Source organism: Moschus berezovskii, chromosome 7 (genome assembly GCF_049115385.1).
Source record: "Moschus berezovskii isolate FMDL1 chromosome 7, NW_MosBer_1.0, whole genome shotgun sequence".
NCBI lineage: Eukaryota > Metazoa > Chordata > Mammalia > Artiodactyla > Moschidae > Moschus > Moschus berezovskii.
Window position 1 is genome coordinate 73,309,803 of NC_142466.1, and position 11,662 is coordinate 73,321,464.

Consider the following 11,662-nt stretch of genomic DNA (forward strand, 5'->3'; position numbering starts at 1 on the left):
GCCGTCTATGCGGTCGCACAGAGTCAGACATGACTGAAGCGACTTAGCAGCAGCAGCAGCAGCAAGATATATTAACAGGAGAAAAACATAAAGATTTGTAAATGTACACATGGCCCCCATAGGAAACTGAAGACCCAAAGAGCAAGTAGGCCCAAGTATTTATATACTAATTTGAACAAAGATTGGTGATTGTGAAAAAGTAAGTAAAATGCATGAGGAGAGTGAAGGAAGGTATTGTTTTAACAATCTGTTAACAATGTTTGTAGGTACAGATTTCTCTGGGCTGGACTGCTTATCTCTGGTCATAAGAATGCATTTTCCCTCCTGGTACAGACAGGGCAGCTTTTCCATGGGAGTTTTATCTGCTGCTTTCAGGAAGAAAAATGGACATCAGTGTCCTTCTACCTGCTGTTTTCAAGTAAATAATCCTTATGCCAAAGTGGCATATTTGGGAGTGGCATATTTTTTCACCCTTCAAAAGAAGCTTCAGAGTATGTTGGTTACCTTTAATGACAATAAGGATGTGTTTAGTTACCATGACATTTGGTAAAACTCAGTGGTGTAAGATGTCAGCCAACTATGGACATGCATCCTTAGCTGAAGCCAGTGCAAGTCATCTTTTATCACAAAGTGGTGGTGGTGTTATTCAGTTGTTCGGTTGTGTCTGACTCTTTGTGACGCTGTGGACTGCAGCACACCAGGATTCTCTGTCCTTCACCATTTCCCGGAGTTTGCTCAAACTCAGGTCCACTGAGTTGGTGATGCCATCCAACCATCTTATCCTCTGTTGTCCCCTTCTCCTGTCTTCAGTCTTTCCCAGAATCACAAGGAGGGACCTCTGAATTTCTCAGACCACACCTTGAGAGGGCCACATTTAAAAAATTTCAACAGCCAGACTGTCCACAGAAGGGTGGTAATAGGACTAAATGTATTCTTTGATTATAAAATATATATTGCATGTGTCCTATGTAACAGACACTAAGCTAAGCGCAGGGGAGGACAAGAATATAACACACTGTCCACCAGGAGCTTCCACATGTTACATGAGAGAGACGGATGAGCTAAGGACAGTGACCTTCTGTAACTGATGCACCAGATAAAGCTAGCTGACAAAGCTCACTGGCAGCAAGGTTATACTCCTGGCTTCAGAGTTCAAATGCTCCTATTCAAAAGTTCTCTCCAACTGCTTACTAGTGGAATAACATGAGGCAATGGCACCCCACTCCAGTACTCTTGCCTGGAGAATCCCATGGATGGAGGAGCCTGGTAGGCTACAGTCCATGGGGTCGCTCAGAGTCGGACACGACTGAGCGACTTCACTTTCACTTTTCACTTTCATGCATTGGAGAAGGAAATGGCAACCCACTCCAGTATTCTTGCCTGGAGAATCCCAGGGACAGAGGAGCCTGGCGGGCTGCTGTCTATGGGGTCGCACAGAGTCGGACACAACTGATGCGACTTAGCAGCAGCTGCAGCAGCAGCAGCATGAGACAAGTCATTAAATCCTGCTCTAATTGCTCACTTTATTTTTATGATAACAATAGCCCTTTATTTTTCACAGTGTCTAGCATGTATGTATTGGATGATACATATCCCATAAAAGCTATTTATTATTATTTATATTCATCAGGAAATGGAGACAAAAGAGCAGTGCTCCTCAGAAGCTCAAACTCAACAGAAATAAAGGTTGTCTTCTGAGAGTTTATCTACAACATCATGATAAATTGGATCAGAGCTCAGATTCTCAGGGTGAACTTAAAGACTGACTATTATGCCAGCCCCCTGGAGGCTCCAGTATTCTTGCCTGGAGAATCCCATGAACAGAGGAGCCTGGTGAGCTACAGTCCACGGGGTCACAAAAAGTAGGACCTTTGTCACAAAGAGTAGGACCTAAGTCACGACTGAAGTGACTTAGCATGCATGCATTATGCCAGCCAAAAACTTACAGAATATATACACCTATTCTATAGCAGGTACATGCATTCATTAAAGAAGAAAGAATAATATAATGACTCTCACTTACTTGTCCCTTAATTTAACTTCAAATAGGAATACAAGTACTCAGCGTGGTTTAAGCGTTAAGAAATAACCTCTATAAATCGCTTAACACAATGTCCAGACTGTGGGAGTCATTTGGTAAATTCTTGGTAACTGTTTGATTGTTTGAAAAAGAAGAGACTATGAGCCTTTCTACACATGATGAAGCAGGAAGGAGTCTGACAGCAGATGCCAAAGTTGCCTCATACTGACGTGGTTTCCTCTGTGGGGGATGCAGACTCTTCCTTCTGTGACTGACACATTTAAGCTTGAAGTCTACAACTAAGGGGCCTTGGGTCAGATTTCGTGCCCACTGAGCAAGTGCACTGCGGGATGCGGGCATCACTGAAAGGAAGGAATTGATGCTCTGCTCTCCTGTGTCAATCGCGACTTTTCTTTAGGTCATAATAACCAACCTCTGTCAGTCTGGGGTGAGAAAGGGGATCAGGATGGCGTTGGTAAGGGCAAGCCTTTATTTATAGAGGAGGGACAGAGATCACCCTTTGGAGAGGGAAAAAGATAGTGGGGTGCAGAATTCCTGGGACAGCAGTTGTGGGTAAGGAGATGCCCTCACTGTGAGGCTCAGAACAGTCAGCAAGTCTAAAATATTAATTAGGAGTTCCCAGAACTTCAGAAGGAGTTCCCAGAACTCTACCGTCCCCCAACTCATGAGACCTAGGTCACCAACCATCTAGAATACTTGTCACAAATCCCATTCAAATATTTTGAAAACTGCATTGGTGGAGGAGGATTTCATTCGCCGTAACAGTGACTGCATCCAAGGAAGCTTTAATTTTTTTCCCACGGGGAGTGAACAACCGCAGGGCCTCTCTGGTATGGGTGTGGATCTTTTCCTAAGGAAGAAAGGAGGAAGGGCTTGGAGGGAGGCTCAGCTAGCTCATCACTGCTGCGCAGAGGCGAGCTGGTCCGGCATCCCCGCCAGATGCCCATGAGCCCTAACGGTGTGTCCTGCTTCTTTGTCCGCAGAGCCCCTCGGCGCGGACCCGGACACGCTGCGGGCTGGCGCGCGCGGCTTCACGGGCTGCCTTTCTGCGGTACGCTTCGGACCCGCAGTCCCTCTGAAGGCGGCGCTGCGCCCTGGCGGCCACTCCCAGGTCACCGTCCTCGGACACGTGGCCACCGCGTCCCGCTGCGCGGATGGGGCGGGGCCCGGAGCCCCAGCGCGGGAGGCGACCTGGCCTCTCGCCGGCGGTGCAGGTGTGTGGCTCGCTCCCTGCGGCCTTCCACTCCATCTCCATCCCCTAACAACTGCACTTGTTTCACATGCCAGCAAGATTATGCTCAGAATTTCCATGCCAGAGGTTTCCCAAAGTACACAATACATCTCACTTCTCTGGTCCTTCCATTCTTGGTTCTTCGTTTCAAATTCATTTCTGTCACTGCATTATCTGCTCCTCTTTCAAATGTTTGTGGATTTCTCAAAACTCCTCCTTTCCACTCTCTGTCATTCTCCCTTTTTCTACTGTAGGTCGTTCTGGACCAACGGATGAGGGACGGCCCTTAGTTAATGCGGACAGAAGTGACTCCGCGGTCATCGGAGGTAATGGGGCAGCGAATGACCTCTTCCTTGGTTCTGCTGTCACTGTTAGCAAAGTCCAAAAAATATCTGAGAATCCGTGATGATTGTGAGGTCAATGGCAGACCACGTACATTTGCTGATGTTCTTGATGTAACTGTACCGAACTCTCAGCTCCTTCGAAAAAGCTTTGTGGAAGGAACTGATGGCTCCTCTTTTTAAACGGATGGTTGCCAAACTATAATAATAAGAGGTTTTTCACTTGAAAATAGTCATTAGTTTCTCTCAGAATGTATGCATATTTAAGACACATTTACTTTTACTTCTTTGATTTAAAATAGCCATAGGTCAGCCCCTTAGCCCAGAACACTTAAAAATAAGATTAAAAATAAAACATAAAGTAACATTGACATATATACACTACTGTGTGTAAAATAGCTAGTGGAAAGCTCCTGATTCACCTTGTTTTATAATAGAAACTAACACAACTTTGCAAAACAATTATTCCCTAAATTTAAAAAGAAAATAAATTTTATTTATTTTATTTTGCTACAAGATAATTTACTACAGACTAGTCAATAATTTCTTGTAACAATGGCACATACAATTTAAAACAGCAAAGATGCTTCGTTTCTTGTTTCATGTAATGGCTAATGCAGAGTGCTCAAGAAGTCCAAGAGGCTGCTATGAGGATATTGAAGGATCATGTCACATCTCTGAGCAAGGGCTTGGGAAGTCCACATGACTCCTAAAATTTTATTTTAAATAAAAAAATGCAACATTTATTTGGAGAAGCACCTAAATTATACAAATTGTCATTTACCTAAACATAAAGATATAACACTGTATCTAGCATCTTTGGGCAGAGAGATAGGTAGCTATCTATCTATCTGGATAGATAGATATAGATATCCATTAAATCAATCCATTCATATATGTGTGTGTGTGTGTGTATGAAGAAGTAAAAGTAATTGCACTTTAAAAATCTTCTATTATATCCCCTGAAACAAAATTTATCCAGGTAAGACTCAAAAATTAATATTCAGTTCTCCCTCCTTATCATCAAAGAACATTTTAATTTGTTTAATTAGATTATGGAAATGTGAGTCAGTTGCAAACTCTACTTGGTGAGTAGAAGTAAACTACTCTCCATTGTTTGCTACCTCAAAGTGAGGTAATTATTCCTAGAGCTGGGTGATTGGACTGGGGATCCACTGTTTAGGCCAGCTACATACCTGCTCAGATTGGATCTGCCTGCATTTATTAAGATACCAGGTTTCTCCAGACAACTAGTGAAGTATTCAGACATTTTAAAGTGCTGATCAAATCTATGTAAGAATGTCATTATTTCCATTTCTGTATCAATTACTTTTATTTTGTAGTGAGTGAGGATTATGACCTCCATCTTATAACTCCAAAAACAAATAAAATCCATAAATATTATTTATAATGCATGTCCAAAAGAAATAACTTTCTTGTTAAAATTTAAATTAAGTCTTAATCCTAAATCATTCTGATTTATTTTTAATGAAAAAACTTCACTGTAATGTCAAAGTTAAGTGAAAATAAATCAACTTAAATGTGATTAATATTTACAAAGTAGGAACCAAAGTTCAAGATTTTGCAGATTATCATAGTTGGTGCCCTTTTATTAGAGATAAAAAAGATAAAAGTCAAATTGATGATAGAATAAAGATGTGGTTCTTAGAGTTTTATTGCCTCTGTGTGTGTGTGCTCAGTTGTTCAGTCATGTCCAACTTGTTGGGACCCCATGAACTGTAGCTGGCTAGGCTCTTCTGTCCATGCGATTTTCCTGGCAAGAATACTGGAGTGGGTGGCCATTCCCAGGAATTGAACCCATGTCTCCTGTATCTCCAGCATTGGCAGGCAGATTCTTTACCACTGAACAGAGTTGTATTGCTTTTGCTAAACTTCATTGGAAAGATGTACAAAGTAAGTTACTCTAATGTCACTCCCCTGAGAAATCCTTTTCGGCTCCTGATACGTGGGAGCCAAGCACAGAAGGTCTTAGGGACAGAAGAGTTCAGTTTACTGGACCCTACAATGTATTTGAACCTGCCTTTCATCTGTATGGCAGCTGGTGGCTGTGTGGTTTGTCAGTTACTGAGTACCTAGACCTCCAGTGTTGGAGAAGGCAATGGCAGCCCGCTCCAGTACTCTTGCCTGGAAAATCCCATGGGTGGAGGAGCCTGGTAGGCTGCAGTCCATGGGGTCACTAAGAGTCGGACACGACTGAGCAACCTCACTTTCACTTTTCACTTTCATGCATTGGAGAAGGAAATGGCAACCCACTCCAGTGTTCTTGCCTGGAGAATCCCAGGGACGGGGGAGCCTGGTGGGCTGCTGTGTAGATTTTAGAGACACAGACAGGCATGAGCACTTGCCAAAAACACATTTACACTGGAGTTGCTGATAGGAAGGTTATGGAAATCATCAGATGCATTCTTCAAATTATCTCAATCTCTTCAGATAGAGGGTGGAGATGGAAGTTATTCTAGGATCACACCAAACCTCACAAAACAAAAACAAGGTAGAGTTCAGTTCAGTTCAGTTCAGTTCAGTCGCTCAGTCGTGTCCGACTCTCCGCGACCCCATGAATCACAGCACACCAGGCCTCCCTGTCCATCACCAACTCCCGGAGTTCACTCAAACTCATGTCCACAGAGTTGGTGATGCCATCCAGCCATCTCATTCTCAGTCGTCCCCTTCTCCTCCCGCCCCCAACCTTTCCCAGCATCAGAGTCTTTTCCAGTGAGTCAACTCGTCGCATGAGGTGGCCAAAGTATTGCAGTTTCAGCTTCAGCATCAGTCCTTCCAATGAACATCCAGGATTGATCTCCTTTAGAATGGACTGGTTGGATCTCCTTGCAGTATAAGGGACTCTCAAGAGTCTTCTCCAACACCACAGTTCAAAAGCATTGATTCTTCGGCGATCAGCTTTCTTCACAGTCCAACTCTCACATCCATACATGACCACGGGAAAGTTAGAGGTGATCAATCACATACAGAAAATACTGGATGTATAAGTGGGTCAGTGTAATGGTGACAGTCATAATCAAGTGGTTTGATCACAGTTACTGAGTTAGTGGTCCCTGACACTAAAATTGGACATGATATAGCTCTTAAAACAAAGCTCTATGACTATACATAAAAATAATTAAAGTAACTCTGTTATTGTTTCTCATATGAGATGGAAAATATATTGAAAGTAATGAATATTCTACTTATGAATAAATATTTAAGAATATACATAGAGTAATAAATATGCTACCTCTTCTCAGCTAAGGAGTCTGAGTTCCTGCTAGCATGTGCTCAGGAGTCTTTGTGACCAATTGCACCCAACCAAGCTTCAAGTTTGTTGGGCTCCATCACACTTGCTTAAGTATGTGCCAGAGTATAATAAAGAAACTTCATTTTGCAATATGAATTTTGATTCACATAACTAATTTGCTTACATTTGTTAATTGGAAATACTAATTAATGGCTGTGCCAATCATCTTAAAACTATATTGGCTAGTGAATGTTCCTTTTTGCTTGTTTCAGAATGGATTGGATATTTATTCTTCACTAATATGATGTAGCTTGACTTAACATCCCTATGGCTTAGCTTGATGGTGCATTAAAATAATTTGTGAAACTTTTGAAATAATACTGATACCCCAGCCTCCCACCAAAAATTCTGAGTCTACTATGTAGCCAAGGTTGAGAACCACTAGCAAAGTTAATGTCTTCAATACTTAAAACATTTCCAACATGAGAAATGTTTTACTTTCCATATAACTGAATGTTATTAATATTTCTCCAAATTTTTATAGTGTAGTATCAATTGCTGCATGACGAATTATCACCTATTTAGCAACTTAACACAATCCACATGTATTATTTCTCAGTTTGTATGGGTCGGGAGTTTGGACACGTATCAGTTAGGTCCTCTGCTTGCTGCTGCTACTGCTGCTAAGTCACTTCAGTCGTGTCCGACTCTGTGCGACCCCATAGACGGCAGCCCACCAGGCTCCCCCGTCCCTAGGATTCTCCAGGCAAGAACACTGGAGTGGGTTGCCATTTCCTTCTCCAATGTGTGAAAGTGAAAGTGAAGTTGCTCAGTCATGTCTGACTCGTAGCGACCCCATGGACTGCAGCCTACCAGGCTCCTCCGTCCATGGGATTTTCTAGGCAAGAGTACTGGAGTGGCTCGCCATTGCCTTCTCTGCTTAGGGTATCACAATCCTGAAATGAATGTGTGTCATTTGGGATCTTGGGCTGGGGTCACATTTGAAGTCTCCACTGGGGATGGAGCCTTTTTCACTTGCATAGATTGTTGGCTGCATTCAGTGTCTTGCAGCTGTAGTGCTGAGAGCTTCTGAATTTTCACTGGTTAATAGACAGAGTTCCTTGTCATGTGGTGGTTTCCCAGCATGGCTGTTTCCCCCTCATAGCCAGCAGGAAGAAGGAGACTCCAACAGTACAGGTACTACAGTCTTATGTAGCATAATCATGTAATCATGTACAAATAATCAGGTACAGACCATCAACTTTGTCATATTGTATTGATTGGAAGCAAGTCACAGGGAGGTCACATAAGAGTGTAGACCCCCAGAGGCAACAATCACTTAAGACTCTCTTGGTCTCGTAGACATAGATGAAATATACACCACATTACTGTAGTTCAACTGGATAACAGCATAACAGTTTAATCAAATTTTCATTAAAACACGTAAAAATTTGGCCACTTGATGCAAAAAGCTGACTCATTGGAAGAGACTCTGATGCTAGGAAAGATTGAGGTGAAAAGAAAAATGGGGCAGCAGAGGATGAGACTATTAGATAGCATGATCAACTCAATGGACGTAAATTTGAGCTCCCTGGTGACTCAGATGGTAAAGAAGCTGCCTGCAATGCAGGAGACCTGGGTTAGATTCCTGGGTTGGGAAGATCCCCTAGAGGAGGGTATGGCAACCCACTCCAGTATTCTTGCCTGAGAATCTCCATGAACAGAGGAGCCTGGCAGGCTATACAGTCGATAGGGTCGCAAAGAGTCGGACACGACTGAATGACTAAGCACACTAGGAGATAGATAAGCACACTAGGAGCACAGAGGAACCTGGCACACTGCAGTCCATGCTGTCACAAAGAAGCTGTCACAACTTAGCAGTTGCACGACAACTACAAAGCATTTAATCACTCTATAATGGGACTACACAGTCTATATCTTTTAAAAATAAAAACCTGCTTACTCAGTTAGCCATGCAGACATGACCTAAGAGGCCTATGGTGTTTCTTCACTTTAGTGTGAAGGCATTAACTAGAATCCAATCAGATATGTCTTTGGAATTAAGGTGTAAAACCTCTGTGTCTAAAGTTTGCATGGACTTAGAAGTAACCTTAATGTTATAATATTCCTTGGTTTCAAATTTTCTGATGATAAATGGTGCTAGGGTAGATTCTAGTTAGGCTGACATTTACAGTTTATAATCTGACTGTGTATTTTCCTTCTCTCTAGGTGTGATAGCGGTTGTGATATTTATTTTGCTCTGCATCACTGCCATTGCTATACGCATTTATCAACAGAGATGGCTATACCAAAAAAATGAAACAAATATTCCCAAAACTGGAGACAATGCTGAAACTGCTCTGAAAAGTGAGCTCAACATGCAATGTACAGTCAGTGAAAGCCAGAAAGAGTATTTCTTCTGATCTGCTGTTGTGATTTACTGATTACTATGATGATATGACTTTCTTGCTAAGCCAGGGGCTCCCAGTGGATGAAACCCACCTGTTGTCCTTCTGGGACAGGCAATGGGGGTCCAACGCCATCAACTTGCTCACAAACAGTCCCTGGAGGTTCTGCTCAGTGCTCATTCTTGATCCATTTATGTAACAGTGACTTCGGTGTGCTCATTTATCACTGATTGGCAGTTTCTGACTGTTCTGACTTGATCTTCTAAAAGGCAAATGTATTTTACATAATTACTTCGGGTTTTAAGTGAGAAGAAGGATTCAAGCTGTGGCCATACTCTCTTAAAAATACAACATGGAAGTTTATCAACGTTGGACTCTAATGTTTTGTGTTACATGGAAACCTACAGTAAGCTTCCTTTATCAATTACTTGCTGACATTTATAAACCAGGAAGTGCTTCTCAGATGGCCTTCAGCTGCATTTCCATATTCCTGTGAACCAGAGCCCATTGGCCAAACACCTGAGAAAACATATTTTTGGCTGATTGTTTTTCCTTTTGTGTCTTTTAAATCAGTTTTGATACACTTTAATAATGAAATGAATGTTGAATGTCAGCTATGAAATTCTACTATTGCGTTCAGATGTGGAACAGAGAATTCATGGGTAGAAAAATGTGCAAAGGATTTAATCTGTGATAATTTTCTTATTTTTCTTTGTGATTTGTCATTATATTCTTTGTAAATTGTAATAAGGATCACCTAGTAATCTTACAGAAATATTTATTTTCTAACTTAATTTGTGCCATGTATAAATTCCATATTTAACACTGGAAATGTACCCATCCACATCTGAATGAAATATAATCCTAAATTTGTTTCCTTTATGTATGGGATGGTTAGGTCACTTTTGTTTGCAGTCCTGTGAGTTTTTTTTTTCTTTTTTCTGGAGATTATAACAACTCTTTGCTTTCCTGTGACTGTATGTTCATTTATTAGGGAATAAGTCATATTTTAAACTAAATCTCTCCATTTCCCTTTCTAAATTTTGAGCTTATCTAGCAAAACATTCCTTGAGTTACCTTCTTACCTAGCTACTATTTGTAATATTAGTGGAAGAATGCTTATGCTAAGGGAAAATGCAAGCTATATGATCTGAACTAAATCTGTCATTTCAGGCAAAATTCTAGGATCTATTTCCAAAAAGCAGCCCAAATTGGCTAGTTCATTTAAGTAGGGAATATTTGAATATTAGGAGAGCAAAAAATCATATTAACTATGAAAATTTATCCAGTAACTACTTTTGTGGCAGTGGTCATTATATAGTCACATGATGTCACCGTTTGCATTGAAAAGCCAGTTATAATAAAAATGCACTGCCCTCTCCATATCCCACCTGCCATGTGCCTGCCAGGTACTAAGTTTGACCACAAACAGATCAGCTGGAAATAGATGCATTTTGCCTTGCTATTACCTTTTGTGTGTATACCTACTTTTCTGTGTTCTTTTTAATGAATGGGAAAAGATATCCTCTGTATTGTTTTTTCTCAAACATTTTTTCTTATATTAATTTTCTATAAGGTATAAAAGGCTACCACAATACACATTTATTATCTCACAGTTTCTATGAGTCAGGAGCTAGACATGGATTTACTGAGACTTTTGCAAGGTTGCAGTCAAGTGTCTGCCAGGGCTGTGTTCTCATATGGAAAGTCAGTCAGGAAGGGATCTGCCTCCTTGCTCCTATGATTATTGACAGCATTTCATTCCTTACTGCTGGAGGACTTATGAAAGCTTGCTTCTTCAAGGCTAGTAGAGGAGAGACTCTAGAGCAAGTATCTAGCAAGAGGGAGTCTTATTTAAGGTAAATGTGATCGTAGGAATGACATCCCCCAATTTGCCATATTCTGTTGGTTAGAAGGGCTTCCCTGGTAGCTCAGCTGATTAAAGAATCCACCTGCAATGCAGGAGACCCAGGTTCGATTCCTGGATCGGGAAGATAACCTGGAGAAGGAATAGGCTGTCCACTCCAATATTCATGGGCTTCCCTGGTGTCTTAGCTGGTAAAGAATCTGCCTGCAATGCAGAGACCTGGGTTCAATCCCTGGGTTGGAAAGACCTCCTGGAGGAGTGCATGGTAACCCACTCCAGTATTCTTGCCTAGAAAATCCCCGAGGACAGAGGAACCTGGTGGGCTACTGTCCATGGGGTCACAAAGAGTTGGACATGACTGAGCGACTAAGCACACACATTGGTTAGAACAAGTCACAGGTCCCACACATACTATGGGGAGGGATTATATCAAGACTTAACAGGCTGAGATCATGGAGACCAATTTAAAGTCTATTTGCCATAATACTGTATCTATACTGGTGTTTATTTAAATGATGAAA

The 11,662-nt window shown here is 41.6% G+C and overlaps 1 protein-coding gene across 3 annotated transcripts in view; it reads left to right on the forward strand.

Annotated features, from left to right (window-relative positions):
* The window catches only part of LOC129557341 (contactin-associated protein-like 3), a 226,172-nt gene extending 216,883 nt beyond the window's left edge, over window positions 1-9,289 (forward strand). For all 3 annotated transcript variants that reach the window (XM_088837704.1, XM_055427898.2, XM_088837703.1), the window contains 3 exons: window positions 3,025-3,255; window positions 3,527-3,598; window positions 9,096-9,289. In XM_088837704.1, coding sequence (XP_088693830.1) covers window positions 3,025-3,255; window positions 3,527-3,598; window positions 9,096-9,289 — 497 coding nt within the window. The remainder of the gene's footprint in view (window positions 1-3,024; window positions 3,256-3,526; window positions 3,599-9,095) is intronic.
* Window positions 9,290-11,662: the final 2,373 nt, after the last annotated feature.